The following is an 18,295-nucleotide window of genomic DNA, read 5'->3' as shown; positions in this document are numbered from 1 at the left end:
TTAGTGGTTTTTAGAGGCGTTAGTGGTTTTTAGAGGCGTTAGTGGTTTTTAGAGGCGTTAGTGGTTTTTAGAGGCGTTAGTGGTTTTTAGAGGCGTTAGTGGTTTTTAGAGGCGTTAGTGGTTTTTAGAGGCGTTAGTGGTTTTTAGAGGCGTTAGTGGTTTTTAGAGGCGTCAGTGGTTTTTAGAGGCGTCAGTGGTTTTTAGAGGCGTCAGTGGTTTTTAGAGGCGTCAGTGGTTTTTAGAGGCGTCAGTGGTTTTTAGAGGCGTCAGTGGTTTTTAGAGGCGTCAGTGGTTTTTAGAGGCGTCAGTGGTTTTTAGAGGCGTCAGTGGTTTTTAGAGGCGTCAGTGGTTTTTAGAGGCGTCAGTGATTTTTAGAGGCGTCAGTGATTTTTAGAGGCGTCAGTGATTTTTAGAGAAATCAGTGGTTTTTAGAGAGAGTGGTTTTTAGAGAAAGTGGTTTTTAGGGAGAGTGGTTTTTAGGGAGAGTGGTTTTTAGAGACATGAGTGATTTTTAGAGAGAGTGGTTTTTAGAGAAAGTGGTTTTTAGGGAGAGTGGTTTTTAGGGAGAGTGGTTTTTAGGGAGAGTGATTTTTAGAGACATCAGGTATTTTTAGAAACATCAGGGAGCTTTTAGAGACATCAGGGATTTTTAGAGACATCAGGTATTTTTAGAAACATCAGGTATTTTTAGAGACTTCAGGGATTTTTAAAGACACGAGTGATTTTTAGAGGTTAGCACTCTTGTAATATTATCTATTCATTCGGATACAAGCAACCACTATACTTTGTGATTTGATTTTTAGCCTGATTTTGGAACTTTAATCACATAACTTACTGAAATTCTTTATTTATTTATTATTTGATAATGTTGCATATAAAAAGAATTAAGCTTAGAGCTACTTTTTGTTCTTGTAGCCCGATCTCTTCGTATTGGCGATCGAAGAAGGTTATTTGAAACTGAAAATTAATTTGGGACAAGGCGAAAACGAACTCGTCACTAAGAAGAAGTTAAATGACGGAGAATGGTACAGCGTCGAAGCTGCCAGAGAAAACAACGTAGCCTACTTAAAGGTACGTATAACTCGTTAGTTGTAATTACAACGATCAGCTGCTCATCAACACCGCGTTCTTGCAATGTAGGTGGATGGAAACGAAATTGGAGAGATTGTAATTCCGGGTAATGACGAGAAACTAGCTACAACCAAAGATATTTTCGTTGGTGGCTACAACGGGAAAAAGTTCAAGTATGTTACTTTTTTAAAATTTAGCTTTGTTGTATAAAACGGGGTAAATGAACAAAAAACGACACCAAATAAAAGAATACTTGAGATATTACTCGAGAAACCGCCAAATAGCATGTTTAAATCTTTTTGAAAAAATTCTTCATATTTTAACCACCAATCCCCCGACAGGTGGTTGTTTTATTTGCTCCACGGGTGTCCGAACCCTATCCCCACGTATTCCTACGTCGACGTGGCGTTCACATTAAAAAAAAACCCGTCAAATGAATGCATGCACTCAACGACATTAACTACCAAAAATTGAAAGCAGAATAGGAAATACCAAAAATAATTTATTGGTTTGTAGTTTTTGAATTTTTTTGATAATAGATCTAATAATTTGACGCTGTTTGCTCCGCAATTAAGATTTGTACAGGCTATACGACGGGGAGCATGAAGCCTTTGGGCTAGGGTTTGGACATTCTCCCACTTTTCTGTATGCACACTTATAAACTTATAATCTCCAGAAATAATGGCTTTCAAGGGGCCCGGAAGGTACATTTTACGGGGTTCCTGGCCCTCGTTTGTTCCTGGTTTGGGAGATAAATGTGTGCATAAACGCGTTTTTATCGGTTTTTCGAAAATGGCTCCTTTTTCGTGTATTTTAGTGGACAAAAGCTTAACAGTTGATTGTATAATAACCTTGAAAAAAGGCGAAATCGCCTCAAAATTTCCAGAGGCCCCTGGACTTGAATGTTAAAAACGGAACATTATATTTCCGGCTTCTGTAATTTGCTTAGGTATCCACTTCACTTAGCGAAATGGTGCACTTGAAATGACATTACTTGTTCCGACTTCAGGTTCTCACTTTATATTTAAGGTCGCTTTCGAAGACATCATACGACGGCTGCATTGTGGATCTTTATATCGCAGCGGAGCTTATTAACTTAAATGACAACAAAGAAGCGCTTGGAGTCGAGAGTGGCTGCCCTGAAACAGTAAGCTCTTGTAACTTAATTTATTGGTTTATAATTATGTACTTTAAGAGTGTCAAATAGACGAAATCGCGAAGCTTTCTATTAATGTTTCACAGTGAAAATGTAACATGTTGTACTGACCCACTCACATAAAACATAATTATAATATATAAATAAAGTTAACGGCTGCCATACGTCGAATCAGACGTTCGTAGTATTTATCTAGCTAACTGACGAATTTTTTAGGTAGTGAAAACCGTATACTTCAAAAACACATCGTCAGAAGCGTACGTCATAATGCCAAACAGGAACAGTTTGGAGCAGTACATGGAACTGACGTTCAAGTTTAAGACTGAAGAGAGTGACGGCGTTCTCTTCTACGTCGCCGACGACGACCAAACCAATTACGTCACTGTTCTCATAGAAGACGGTCAACTGGTTCTCAAGAGCTCTCCAGGTGGAGAACTGCGAACGGGGGTAAGAAAAAACCTCTTATTGATCGGAATATGCTTAATGTAATGCCCGAGCCTCCTACATTTTCACTGAGAGAAAAATATTGCGTAGAAATTACATAGAACTCGTGGACGCACAGTAGCCAGGAATGTTCTGTATTTTTTACAGAAAGTTTCGTAAATATCTTTTGTTTGAGATTCCTGTTATTTATACAAATAGCTCATAGTAAAATTTTCAACCAGAATCATTGTATTGTATACAACTGATATAATAATTAAAATTGCCAACATGCCTGTAAATTTTTTGGAATTTACATTTAAAAACTGCATGAATATAGCCAGGAAATATTATATATTTTATTTGTTCTTACTACCCTTTTTTAAAATAAGTTGATGTACACTTAACATTTCCGTAATTACTTTTTAACCAATAAGGTACTTTAATTGTAAGAAATATTCAACAAATTTGCTAAATATATACCAATAAGCTCCAGCAGAAATAGAGTCCAAAGCAAGAGACATAAACACGTGCACAACATAATAATGCAACTCATTAGCTCGGAATCCAGACACGTATTAAACTTAGTTCAAACCACAAACACTAACGCGATGAATTTGCATTTTAATGTATAAACATTAATTTGTTTTCATTTGATGGGTAATTAAAAATATGACTCCATTGGTGCTTTTACGAGATGTCACTAAAAATCTTTTCTTCATATTAGTTGATTTACAACAAATAATGAATTTTTATGGATTATTACTGTTTGGTAGCAATTCAACTTCGACCACAATAACTACAGGTACTACCTGTATTTTAAATACCTTAAAACGTCTTATTTTTTTAATCTAAATACATAGTAATATGTATTGAACAAATATGTACATATATAACATTTCTACCATAGAAACTACATGGCTGTCTTTTGTTACAAATATCTGAAACAAACATCTAATTTTTACTATAAACAAATTAAGTAATATCAACAGAAAATAGGGGAGAGTGTAGCTCTTCAAAAAAATTAGCTTTCCCTTCGCTTGCTACCTTATTTGAGGGGCTCAAATATTTTAAACTTCCCCCCTCGAGCGACAGCCAATAAAGACGCGCTAAAGTCACGGGGCCCTAACGTCATTCTTCTCGGGAATGTAGTGCTGACCGAGGTAGTCTGGGATACCTTTACCGCTTTCATTTACTACGCCAAGCGCGCTAAAAGGGTAAAATTATAGATTTTTAACCCTTGGTCGGTGACAGCGGTTTTAGGAAATGTTTATAGTTTTTTTACTGTAATTCTGGGAAATTATTTGAACTTCACGAAATGCCACCACGCAATCTGAAAGACGACAAACAACCTATTCTAAAGCCAAAAGTGAAAAACCAAAAAACTCAGTGTAACTTCTTTTTAAAACAAACTGTCTCAAAATGCATTCCAGCCTTCGCTCAGGCAGATAATATAAATTCTTTGGAAACCCCTAGTCAAACTTAAATTATTGGAACTTTAGTACCAGATTCGAAATGGAAAGAACTTAATATTTTAAAAACAAGTGAGTCGAAAAGTGAATGTGGTATGAAAACAAAGAAGGCATGAAATAAAAACCACTATTCTAATTGCATCTAATCAAAGGTTCCATCAATGGGTCAAGAATACTTCTGCCTAACTCGTCAAATAATATCACTATGGATATGGAACTAGGGACCATGGAACCTAATAATTTTTCTAATAGCGTAGAAGCCTCAACTAGCTGTCATGGTAGTCTTGCTACAGAAGAAATACCAGTGAATTCAACTTTATTTCATTTAAATAATTACATCTTGAGTCGTGATAAAGGTGATCACACAATTAAAACTGCATTTGGGTTCATTAGTATTAATATATATATATATATATATATATATATATATATATATATATATATATATATATATATATATATATATTATTTTTACAGTTGATATTGAAATAATAGTAAAGAAAAATTTAAGTGGGGTAATTGAGCAGATTGAAATCTTCCAAAAAATCTCTTGTATCAGTAGCTGAATACTGTGATGTACCATTGAAGCTACTTTTTTCTGAAAATGGCCAGTTGACAACTTTATGCATTTTTCAAAAAGCATACGTCGTAGATTTTTTTGATTGCGATACTCAAATGCTGGATTATGAGGTCATTAATAGTTCCATGGGCCTTCTCTCTGACCGCCACGTTTTTTGTCCAGGAATACCAAAGGTGAAAGTTCTTGTTACAGAATTTGAATAAACTCAATTTTTCAAGTTAAAAATATTTTTACAGTCTGATTGCGAAAATTTTAAAGCTACTAAAAACCTATAAAGTTTCACTCGACCTTTTGAAAGGTATCAATCGCAAAATTGTCATACTTGGTACCTGCCACCTTTAAATGTGCCCAATGAAAAACTAATGAATAAAGTTTACCAATGCTCTGATTGCAGATCTCTTAATTGGTATGTAATTACTGCAATATTAATTTAACCATAGGTAACATAATATCAATAATTTTAAAAATAATTTATATAGGTATTTACGTGATCGTTTGAGAAAGCTTCAACAAATTACACCTAGAAAGAAACTTAAAAGGTTTGCTGCTTCCTCGAGCTGCCCAATTAGTGCTCTCACTCCAAAATCCAAAAAAAAAAACGAATACTTCAGTCCAGACGTCTCCGTCATAACCAGAAGAAACAAATAGATGAACTAGAGCGGAAATTGTCAGATGCTAGGGTTGAGTTATCCGAAAAGCAAAATTTGGAAATGACAAAGATTATTTCCGAAATAAATGAGAAAGGCCAAGCTAGTTTAAATCAAATTTACGAAGAAGCCACTGCCTGTAAAAAATCGCTGGGAGAAGCTCTAAAAAAGTCTTGGGAATTAGATTCAAATCAAATTAGCAATGACTTTTTGAAAGACCAATCATAATTTGTTAAAGGGTCCAAAGGAAACCGCTATAGTCCGTTGACTTATAGAATAGCACTTGCTGTGTATTCTCGGTCTCCAGCTGCATATGAAGCCTTGGCTTCATTTGAAGTACTGAAGCTGCCGAGTATACACACTGTTAAAGCGAAAGCTAGAGAAATACCTTGTGGACAAGGAATAGAGTTAAAACACCTGAAAAGTGAATCAGCTAGGTTTGATGAGTTTATTAACCACTACGAAAAAGAACTAAAACCACCAAAAGAAGGAGTTCTAGTGTTTGACGAAGTCAAAGTTATAGGAAAACTATTATGGAACTCTCGAGATCACAAATTTATTGGCAGTTCTTTGGATGTTAGTGAGTATCCTTCACTAAAAGATATATATTCTTAACCAAGTCTTACGGAATTACTGGAAGGATAATATGTTTTACAATATCTTTGGCGGTGCGTGGGTGGAAATTTAAACATCATTGGACCCTATTTCATAATGCCGAAGGCAGTCCCTAATTCCACAATTACAAATACCGTTATACGGTGTATTTGGTCATTTGAAAGTGTGGGTCTTCATGTGACAGGCTTGGTTTGTGATGGTGGCTCGTCCAATATAGCTTCATTGCGACAAAGTTTAGGCGTTGATAAAATTCCCACTCATACATCAAATGTAGATGGCGCAACGATTTTTTCCATTTTACCAAGGTTTAAGAACCCATTTGTGAAAGATGGTTGGATATACTGGATTATGTGCCCTAGTCACCAACTCAAAAATATGATAAATGCATTAAATCATTCACAAGAGATTTCACAATTACTATAAATGGAGAGGTAATTTCTTTTGGATGGTAACAGTTGGTTGATATGTATGAAAGAGAAAAGGACCGTCGAGAATGTTATGAACTTGTTCATGTGAAAGGCCTGTTGCAATCGCATATTGACAGGGACGCATGGTCGAAGCTTAACGTAACACCCGCAAGAATAATGCAGCAAGAACCGGTTTTATGTGAACTCTATAACTATGCCAACCCAAAGATTGAAAGTGAAGTCCCGAAAGACAGAAATAAGGTTATAGCTTGCCATGCTTATTTAGAAGCCTGTAATAAAATTTTCGAAAATGGGCTACTCTCTAAAAAACCTGCAAGTTCAATTACCTCAACTCCTATTAAGTCAATGCTAGAGGGCTTAAAGTTTTTTGAAGATTGGGCGATACAAATTCTACAATCCGGTGAAACTATTGGAAACGACAAAAAAAATTCTAGCTTGGCAGACATGGGAACTGCTTCGAATAGCAATTTATGGGTTTATTGGTTTAGTTGAGGACTTTTGTGGCAGACATCCTGGTCAATATATATATCCAGTGCGAATTAATGGTTCAGCTGTTGAAACTATATTCAGTCAACTTAAATATGTGGCGGCTGGTAAATTAACAAGTGTAAATTATTCTACATGCACAAGGGCCTTATATATTAAAGGGGTCACAAAAACTGCACAAAATTCAGAAGCTGGTTACCGTAAAATTGGACTGAATAATTTAACTAAAAACTGATTTTATTTTTAATTTCTAAAATATATTTTAATGTAAATTCCATTTTAATTTTTTAAGATAAAATCAAGTGAAAATGCAATTAATTTTAGTGAAAATTTATTTTAAATACTTATCTCAATAAAAAATATCACATCTTAATAATAAACTATTATTAGCACAATTTTGTTAAATTTTTTCGGGTTAATATATTTCTCCTATTCCGCTTAAGATGGCTCAGAAGTATTTCACTAGCAAGACACTTTTTTGCCACTTTTTTTGATTTTTTGACTAGCTGTAGCTTTCCAGGGTTAGTTTTATTTTTTTTGGACAAATTATACAATTTGCACCTTAAATTTTGCCCACCTTTACTTCTTTTTCCTTTTCTCTCATTACGCTTGTTTACTTGACCCCTAATTAAGTCTGCCAACTTGGCATGCATTATTTTCCACCATGTCACTGACTATGTTAACATAGCGCAAAAGTTGTGGGTGAGGAAATAACAATCCACCTTTATCAATTTTGATTAGTGCTGCAGGTACATTTTCTTTTGATTTCTCTGTGTCTCTAATCGCTAAACTTGATTCTAATAGAACTTCAGCTTGTTTTCGCTGCTTTTCTGTCAACTTTTTTTCCCTTAAGTATTCTATATTTTTCATTCAAGTAGTTTTTGTTGAGCCTAAAAACTTCTCCTAGACATCCTCCTCCGAGTCTTATGGCGGAATATAGTTGGTCACCCTTTTTGTTTCTATGCACTTTTTTAATTTGCGGCGTTAGATCTTTTCTCACTATTTTCGACGCTGACTCTTCCGTCTGATTCAGTTTAGCATATTCATCAATTATTCTGAAGGATATCCAGTGAGTGAGTGTGAGCAATTCTTTTTCATTTTCATTTTCAATGTCGCTTATGCATGTAGATTGACTAGATTCATCACTAGGAGAATAAAGGGTTCTATGTACCGAGGCACTCCATGCGTATAAAAAACTGGAATAACCATTTTTGTTGTTTTTGAATTGTTCCTTTAACTCACTATATATATTGCACAAATTGTTACAAAGTTTAGCTAAGGCACCACTAATTTGCATTTTTTCTATTATTATCTTGTAAATTCCGCTTTCGTCAAACTCAAAAATATCATCTTCAAAAATATTTATCAAAATTAAGGGGTTTAAAATGTCTCCTCGCGTTGCCATTTGGCAAAAAAAATTTAAACTCAACTTACTCAAGGCAGGCTGCAAGCCGACTACTATAAAGATTAGCAAGAGACTAGCAAACACTTATTTACCATATGATGACGAAATGTCACTTTGACCTAATTTTTTCGTTATATATATATATATCTATATATATCTATATATATATATATATGTATATGTATTGCACATGTCTTTTACTTATCGAAAATATATAATTTTAATATATATAAAACAATTTCCGTGGTTTTGAATTAAAAATAAAACCGTACTATGTTTTTGAGCGCGCAGTGACATAAAACCTCGAAACTTATAAAAATTGTGAAGCGGCTTTCGCGGGAGGGGGGCGACAGCTCTTGCTCACGGATTTTTTACCCCTCAAACAAGGCGACGCGTGCGTTTCGCGAAGAGCTACACTCTCCCCTATTTTCTCTTGGTAATATGTACTGAAAATGTATGTGTATATTATTCTTCAACGATAAATACTACATGAAGCCCCTGCATTTTAAATACCTTAAAACATCCTGTAATTTATACTGTATATATTTCTTGATACAGTACAGTACTGTATTAAAAAAATACAGAACGGGTGCTGTAAAATATTTCTGTAAATTTTACAGTTTTTTCTCTCAGTGTTCCCTTGCGTAGGTACTACAGAAATCAACCAAAATGTTGAAGCATGTGATTACTAAGCACGAAATTAAAATGAAAAGGGAAAATAAAGCTTTACCCTAAACAAAAGTGTCTAGGGTTTAGCTTTTAATAATGGACTAATATACACTCTGTTTAAAAAGTCTTCGACAGGTGAAATTTTTGCCCTCTTTTTAATTCTGCTAGAAAACTATAATAGATAGATCGATGAAACCAATTGCAACTCTTATTTCTTTTCCAATATCTTTCGTTATTTATCTGTTTCGTCTGCCAAAAATTAATAGTTTAGGCGGGTACCGTCAAAACTCATTTTTGACAACCTTTTAAATATTGGTTCTACGGCACTGACTCGCGCGTTTTTGAATTCACAATGGTTGATTCGTATTTAGAAAGTGGAAAAATTATCCCTCTACAACCAACGGTTGAGAAGTTATCACGTTTACAAACTTTCGTCGAAACTAGGGAACACCTAAAATGCACCAAGCGATTTTTATAACGCAACTTCGACAGCGATCCAACAACATTGAAAATATAATTATTTAAAGGCCGGTTTAAAAAATTGAAATTTCTAGGACAACTTGGCAAGTGGTTTTAAGAATATCGTTTTTTATACGCTAAAGCTTTTAAAAAGCTATATGCGTTATAAATTGTTTATAATAATTCTTAACACAATTTTAAACCAGCCTTTATTTAAATATATGTTGTTGGATCGCTGTCGAAGTTGCGTTATAAAAATCGCTTGGTGCATTTTAGGTGTTTCCTAGTTTCGACGAAAGTTTGTAAACGTGATAACTTCTCAACCGTTGGTTGTAGAGGGATAATTTTTCCACTTTCTAAATATGAATCAACCATTGTTAATTCAAAAACGCGCGAGTCAGTGCCGTAGAACCAATATTTAAAAAGTTGTCAAAAATGAGTTTTGACGGTACCCGCCTAAACTATTAATTTTTGGCAGACGAAACCGATAAATAACGAAAGATATTGGAAAATAAATAAGAGTTGCAATTGGTTTCATCGATCTATCTATTATAGTTTTCTAGCAGAATTAAAAAGAGGGTAAAAATTTCACCTGTCGAAGATTTTTTAAACAGAGTGTACTTATTCGCTTATTTTATCATCCTTTACAATGCAGTCCATAGGTGGTTCCTTTTAACTTAACATTTAGATTGCTTAGTAAGCGCACTTATGTAAAATTTCTATCGCTCTTTCGGGAGAAATAGGCAAAGCCGTGACCCTTCAAAGATATTATAAAGAGCAGCCACGTTTAATAAATGGGATATGCTACCTATCGGCAATGTGATGCCGTCACACCTACGCAGATACAGTTAGGTTAAATTTATCCGGTAGAGCGATGGGTCGTTAATTATTTGAGGCTATAAATATATAAGATAATTTAAAGGAGGGTTTATTTTTCTATTTCTCTGGTAAAGAACCGAAAATACATAATACAAAGTTTTAATTTCCTTACTGGGTTAAAGAGTTATCGATAAAAGTTAAGATAAATACATTTTTGTCCGGGTCATTTGGAAATCGAAAGTAAACTATAAAGGGACTTCAAAAATTTTACCTCGAAAAGTGTTTCTATCTTGATGTGTTACCAAAAATGGATTAATTTAAAGGGTAATATGTGGTTGTGACTGTAGCGTCTGTTTTCACGAGGAGATATTCTTCTCAACACGCCGCGATAGACAGCGATGGTATCAGACTGTCTCTGTCCCTTACCGTAAATCAAAACCCTAATATGGGTCTGGAAATAGTGATTGAAGTTTTCTTCTCCGTTAGACGAGATATGACGACAGCGAATGGCATTATGTCCTGGCCACAAGAATCCGAACCACTTTGCGGTTGGACGTCGACGATAAGGAGAACTTCGAGACAGAGGGTGACGGTGCCTTCTTGATTACTACGACGCCTCTCTACTTCGGAGGCGTCCCCCGTTCCTACGCCATCAACAGGGACGTCGTCGGTTCGTTGTCAAGCTTTAAAGGGTGCTTAGGTGACGTCACGCTCAACGACGATTTCCAGAACTTCGCCACTAGTCGAGATAAGCGAGGAATTGCTCTGGAACAATGTCCCATCGCGGAGGGTGGCGCTCTTCCGCCTTCACCCGTGGTTACAGACTCAACACCAGCGCCTGATATTGACGATACTGGAACAACACCTCCGGAAGAACCGGACGAAAGTAAGTTCCGACGGGATTGAAACGTTGTCATTTTACCACAAAAAATATAGGTTCCTAAGAAGACCTTATATCGCTTAATTTAGACTAAATTAAAGTAACTCTGGCGTAAATGCTCAGATATATGCAGTGTCTACCCGACCCTCATGGATTTTGGTGTCTATGGTTATTTCCACAATACGAATTCTTTTTTTCTTCAAGAAGTTCCATATGCCCGTTTTTGAGATGCATTAAGGTTTTTTTCTCAATCGGGCTTTCACTCCATTTACTAGCCCACCAATATATTTCTTGACTGGCTTAGCGAGTTTATTTAACAACAGTTTTGTTAAAGTAAGTTAAAAAAAAAGAAGGCAAAGAAGCTAAACCCTGACAATTTAATGTAATGATGAAACATATGAAATTCTAGGATTAATAAGTCATCGAGAATAAAATAAATTAATCAGAGTTTCGCGTTTTCATTTTATTCTCGTAGACCAGGTCCGAGTATTTCGCAAGTTTTATCGTTACTTCAAATTTGTAAGGATTTAGCTTTTTCCCCCCTTTTAGCTTCACCCCTCTTGTTAAAGAGGAATTGAGGCTCTTATTTGAACTCTGGTCGGTGGTGTGAATATACTGCGGCGCTAGCTCCGAAAGCGACTCCGTGAAACAGCGATTGCTCCTCAACGGTTCCTGATTAAAATTTAATTGATATGGCGTTCGATTGGTATGCGTTCCCTATATTTAACTTTACAAGTGCCGAACCTTTGTTGTGGCTTAAAGAGGTTTATTTTGCCCCTGAATAAAACTGACGTAAAAGTCCCCGTGAAACGGTCAAATCTCTTCGGTAGCGCGTTCGACCGATTTAATTGATTCCGCGTTCGATCAATGTTAGTTTTCTCTATCTAACTATGCCAGTACCGAAATTTGGGGTTGATCAAAGGTAATTTTACGCCCCGAATATAAATTTAACGCAAAGGTCAAAACAGTCAATTTATTAATATCTCAGCGACCACTAAGGCGACAAATATGAACGACACGTCCATGAATGGGGTATGAAAAGCTCTCAGACGCGATCCCCGTTTAGGCCCTCGGGGACCCGTAACTTAAAGCCCTTGATTTCTCAGCGACCATTGAGGCCACAATTACGATAAAAAAGAGCAGTGGTGAGTTTGCTATTATGGCCTGTGTCAACTGTTTATTATTTTTAAGATCTAACTTTTATCCCAAAAAAAGCTTAATGGTAATTTTTGGAAATCGGAATTTCAGTTTTCAAGCTCAACAAATTGGTCAATAATGATTTTCATTTTGATTAAGTAGTAGTAAATTAGACAAACTGATATTTGAAGAAAGGAAATAGCGGTATAGAAAGAAAAATTCTTATTTTATACGATAAAAACTGATACCCCTTGTAAATGCTTTAAACTTAGTTTTTGACTTTTTTCTAAATCAATAGGACAAGTAACGCGAATAACAGATGAGTTGTCGACGCCGGAGAGTAGTTTCGAATTTGAGCCGAGTACGCCAATCCCCGAAGTGACTTCCGTCGAAGCAACGACGACTACTGAAGAGACCAAGGTTTGCAGTTTGCCCTTGGAACCTCGCGAAGAACGGGACATTCCGGCGTCCAACGGATTGCGCTACGGAAACAGCAACAACAGTCACTTGCAATACTTCCTTAAGAGCGCCACTATAGCCGCTATGCTCGATAAATCCAGTTTATCGCTGGAATTTAAGACCACTGCCACCGACGGAACATTGCTGTACTGCGGTGGATCCAACCACGTCGATTTCGTTAGCCTTTTCATGAGGAGCAAAAAGGTTTGTTTAAATTACAACCATACAGGGCTTAAACCGTTTATGGACATTCTGTAATTTACCTGAGTATTTTTAAATACTTCTCTTTGTTTTTCTTTTTAAATAATTGGAATCATTATCAAGGACTCCACTTATGGGCCTTTAATTAGGTTTAATATATACATAAGTAAATGTTCAAAACGTTTTTATTGCAAATCTAGTTCCACCTTAATAAAAGGGCCAATTTTATAAATTAATTTTAGTTGACATCATTGGCAAACGTAGAGTGGCCCTATCAAGGTATTGAGGTCTTCGTAGCTGGCTGGAGGGTCAACTTAAAAACGTTATTTAAAATTAAATAAGGAATTTAATTAATTTTAAAGTTATTAAATTAATGATAAAATACTATTAACGCGCATTTCATGCCAAGTGTTTCATGGTTTTTCGAAAGTTTTGAATGTAATTTGACTGTCTTGTAGATCGTTTATCTGTTCAACTGCGGCTCTGGTCCGGCGGAAATAGTGAGCAAGGAGGACTACAACGACGGTGAGTGGCATCGAGTGGAGATCTCTCGAGAGGGCAAAGACGGCATTCTGCGCATTGATGAAGAAGACATCATCGGGCAGTCCCAGTCGTCCACCAATTCGTTGAACGTACAGTCACCCTTGTACGTCGGAGGCCTTTCCGACAAAGTGGCTGGCGAAGTCAAGAGCAGTCTCAAATCAGTGGAGGTAATGTGCCGTTTAGAGTATAGACATTTGCTGATAGCCATTAGGCAAAACCAAATAATTATCAGGATCTACTTAACCATTGAGATCAATGATGTTATATTATATCTTTGTAATAAGAAATATTAAATTTAGATTACTGGTGCAGTGTCTGTGTTTTAACTGTCGATACAAAATACGCTTTTTTATTGGCGTGAAATAAGCATACCTAGAAATCTAGAAATTGGAAATAAGCAAGATTTGAGTTACACAACTTGAATTGGTTTTTGAAAATGACCCCGCAGGGATCCCTAACGTCGTTCCCTGGTTGCATTCGGAGAGTTGAAGTGCGCGAAGAAGATGTCGGCAACCCGCGACACGAAGTAAATGTCCAACCTTGCTCCGACAACGCCGAGGAGGGCATCTTCTTCTACTCTGACGGAGGATATATCACGTTATGTACGTATTCATATTTAGTCAACATCGATTTAATGACTCTTTCGTTTCATTGATTTCTTCAATTGCGCCCTTCTTATTTAAGACATTTTGACCAAAAATATTATAAAATACCACTTTTGTTTTATTTTTTAATGTGACTGCTGCAATTTACCCGTAGATGATGTTACACTAGGCGTTAGAAAAGTCCAATTAGTTCATCCGCCTTTAGCACACTCTTTTTTAAGTGAATATGGCCATTTAATATATCCTTTGCGATCAGTTCGTTCTATCTAACAAAAATATCTAATATTGAACATGGTTAAATTTTTGCAAATAAATAATTAAATAAATAAATAAATAAATAAATATAAATAATTAAAAACGTCCACAAAAATATAGATCAGGCCAGTGATTGCAAAACTAATATGGAATTTCTAACCGATGTATTTCAGACGACAAGTTCAAGGTGGGAATTGAGTTGGAAGCCGTCCTCAAGGTTAAACCCAGAAGTCAGTCCGGGGTGCTCATGTCCGTCCACGGTCCCGTCGATTTCCTCATCCTCCAGATGGTCAACGGAGCAGTGGTCTCTTACGTGGACAATGGTGGAGGAATCATCAATTCCACCGTCATACCCAAAGACATCAACTTATGCGACGGAAATTGGCACGAGATCAAATGTAAGCGCTCTTTCTTTTAAATTTATTTCTTGCATCTTCAAAAAATACATTTAATAAATCACTTAAAACAAACATAAAAAGAATTGGGCTGGTTCAATACTCCACGGAAAAACTTACAGAATTATAAGCGGAAAACATTTCCCTCGCGACGTACAAACGACGCCCAACTTTCCGCTTTTATTTCTCCGTGGTAGGAACTTCAAAAGTAGCAAATATTGAATTATGTTACAGAAGACTCGTTTTCACCAACTATTACTCTACTAGCAAATTGATGGTCTTTTAAAGTCGATAAAAAATAATTTTAAATATATTTTCCTCTATATGACTTACGGGCACGTTTGACAATGAGAATTCATTTCATGAATTAATGGACTATGATTTCCTATTTATATGTTCGATGCTGACAATGAATAAATGGTGTGCCATAGGTTTTAGATATTCTAGGTTAACACTTATGACATTCAAATCAGTGAGATCTTTTGATCGCTTGAAGAAATTGGTACCCCAATCAAAACGCTTATAATATATGCATAAATTAATAATCAGCTAGGCTAATACCCAACGCACCACCCTAGGCCTAAGTCATCAAGCGACTTTTGAAGCCTTTTTAATTCAGGTGGCCGGGTTACACTGCGTAGGAGGGTGGTGGCAAGCCCTGCATGCCACGTGATCGAGCCAACAGCTCCCTACACTAACTATTACCGTTAACCTCAACAAGTTTTTATGGAAGGGGAAACCGAAGAGCTCGGGGGAAAACCCCTTAAACCAGTGGGGAGAGAACTTGCAAACTCAACGCAGAAGGAGTTGTTCCGAGTTTCTCCTAACGTTACTTAAATAATACGCCTTCTTAAATTATGTTTGCTTCAGTGTCGGGTCTATGGGGACAAACTTAGTTTATTTTATTTCTTAAATAAATTGACGATTTGATTCGTTTGCAGTGGCGAAAACTCGCAACGTGCTCATTCTGACCATCGACGAGAGCGAGTCATCCGGGTTGGTCACGGGCAAAGCTGGCATCAACTCGGCAGAGACCAACCAACCGCTCTACTTCGGAGGCATCCCGAACCGCAAGGACACGAGAGGGTTGGAAACGACAGAGCAGTTCGTGGGTTGCATGAGAATCGAACTGCTTAAGAGCAAGAACAGATCGAGGCAGAAGAAACAAAATGAGGCTGACTCTTCCGTGCCATCCATGAGCAAAGTCAAAGCTCACGGAAACGTTAACTTGAACACCTGCCCGACAATTTAAAACCAAACACCAGCCGCTGCTAAAGCTTTTTCGTAGCCTACTATGTAAGGTTCATAAACTGATAATTTCAAAATCAAATCATTTTGCTTAAAGAAAATATAGTCATTAATTCACCAAAATTATGGCTAGTTAAATAGCAATTGAAAAGTGCCTTATGTCATAAACCGCTAGATTATATTTCATTTTTATAAACCTCTACACTTTTACATTAAATAGTTACCAGTAAATAAATAATTGAATAAGTAAATAAGTCTTAGAATCCGTTCTTTGAGATATCAGTTTACGTTACCTGGATTTTATAGTAGGCTATGAGCCTATTTAGCTTTGGGCCAAAGTTGGATTGTTTAATAATGCATGCGCTATCAATTATTTTTCTTAATTGTAATCTCATTGATATTTGATCTTGATTATTGGTTATCGTTGAATCTGGTTCACGGACCCTACTAAGTGTGTGCAAGTAAGACAAAATTACTTCAAATAATCTTAAATTAGAATTTTAAAACATTTTTTTAAAAGGGAATATTGTCCTGGAAAATGTTGTGTATTTTAAAGCGCTGAATGAATAATTACTAAATGTTTAATATTATGATTTCCAGACACTAGTGCACAGGGTTTCAAACAGCTCAAATTTTGGCAAAAATGATCCGTTACAAATAATATGTACATTTTTGTAAAAAGGAAATAATGGCCAGTGACGCTGCACCAAAATTTATTAGCTGTGACCCCTAGTGGCAAACATACCTTAACTGAAAGAACACAGAGTCTTCTTTCGTGCCATTCGATTGATCAAAGCGAATTTATAACGAATAGTTACAAAAACTTCAGAGGCTGCCAAAACGCGATTTATTCCGAGAGACGCATGTTTATAACTATAATTTGTTCAACGTTTATTAGTAAACGTTACAATTAGTCCATTTAATCCTTTTTTTATAAGTTTCCTTTTGCAAACTTTGGAGAAAATAGGGTTTTAAAATTTTCAAAATAATAAATACATTCCTAGCTAAAATTTGGCTAGAAATAATTGTAGGAGAATAGTCCTACCGTTGCGAAAATTAGTGTTACCACTTGATAAAACTTATTTGACACATAATTGTAGATTAATACATAATTGTATTATAAACAATATTAAGTAAATTAAGTTGTACCAGTTATCGGTTCAAAACCGTTTATAATAGCATAAAACCTTTCGAACAATAAACCGTATTTATCGATAAAGATACGTTTATAGCTATTAAGATTATAAAATTTAGTTTAATTCTTTAACCTCTGTTCCCTTTTTTAAGAAAACTCTTTCATTAAAAAGATAAAATTCGTCTAAAAATATTGAAACCTTTTCCCGAAAAAAGTTACTTTTTTCTTTCGTAGAATATTTTATTAACAAGATCTGTTACTAGATTCACCCAATTTTTTAAACACAACTTTCATTGCCGGATAATACAATTTATAGTCAAATATGGCGGTTTTAGCCAAGCTTTTCGATAATATTCTCCAAATTTTAAAACCTTTCTTTCTCCAAAGGTTGCGAAGGGAAACCTAAAAAATTAATTCATGGACTAATTGTAACATTTACTAATAAACATTGATTTTTTTATTATCCACTTGCGTCTCTCGGAATCATACCGTGTTATCATCCTCCAAAATTGGCTTTTCCGACACTTAAACTTATGACTGTTAGTTTTTTTCGAAGTTGTAAAATTGCTTAAATCTATTGGTTGACACCAATGAACCCTGTGTTCCTTTAGGCAAGGTAACTTTGCTGATAAGGGTCATAGATAAACGTTTTTGGTCCATCGTCACTATTCATTACTTCCTTCTTACAAAAATATAAAAAAAAATTGTAATGGACCATATTTTAATTTTATAAAAATTTGTGCTCTTTGAAACACTGTGTAGGGATGAAAAGATTTGAAAATAACACATTATTTAGGTATCTAAAGTTTAAGGTCAATTTTTTTTTCGCCAATGGCACTCGGTTTCGTTTATAAAATAGTAAAAAATTAAAAACGAAAGGTACTATAACTAGTTTTACGATCAATCACACAAAAAATTCTAAATTTGTTTTACAGAATTTGGCCATATTTTTGTACCAAAAATGTTACCATGCTTAAACTTTTTACTTCTATATTGGTACAATTTCTGGCAAAAAAATCTAGTAAAAAAAGGTTACAAATTCAAGCGTAAAAAGCGTTATATATAGAAACAAAGTTTTAGCTTTCCAATTTGTGACTCTGTCGGTTTTAATTACTCGGGCGAAATTTGTGCATTATCAGTATGGTCCGTGATGTTTCTGGTTTGAGTGTTTTCCAATATAAAATAAATTGAGAAGCAATACGCATTAAAA

General features: G+C 35.5%; 1 protein-coding gene across 1 annotated transcript in view; it reads left to right on the top strand.

The window, feature by feature from the left end:
* LanA (laminin subunit alpha) overlaps positions 1-18,295 on the top strand; it is a 78,796-nt gene extending 60,501 nt beyond the window's left edge. Inside the window, exons 53-62 of the mRNA XM_090159522.1 lie at positions 916-1,071; positions 1,141-1,244; positions 2,101-2,218; positions 2,444-2,674; positions 10,714-11,113; positions 12,543-12,907; positions 13,363-13,614; positions 13,896-14,049; positions 14,481-14,705; positions 15,644-18,295. Coding sequence (XP_090015648.1) covers positions 916-1,071; positions 1,141-1,244; positions 2,101-2,218; positions 2,444-2,674; positions 10,714-11,113; positions 12,543-12,907; positions 13,363-13,614; positions 13,896-14,049; positions 14,481-14,705; positions 15,644-15,954 — 2,316 coding nt within the window. The 3' untranslated portion in view covers positions 15,955-18,295. The remainder of the gene's footprint in view (positions 1-915; positions 1,072-1,140; positions 1,245-2,100; positions 2,219-2,443; positions 2,675-10,713; positions 11,114-12,542; positions 12,908-13,362; positions 13,615-13,895; positions 14,050-14,480; positions 14,706-15,643) is intronic.

Source organism: Leiobunum rupestre, chromosome 9 (assembly GCF_980474605.1).
Source record: "Leiobunum rupestre chromosome 9, qqLeiRupe1.1.hap1, whole genome shotgun sequence".
Classification (NCBI taxonomy): Eukaryota; Metazoa; Arthropoda; class Arachnida; order Opiliones; family Sclerosomatidae; genus Leiobunum; species Leiobunum rupestre.
This window is presented reverse-complemented; position numbering and strand designations above follow the sequence as displayed.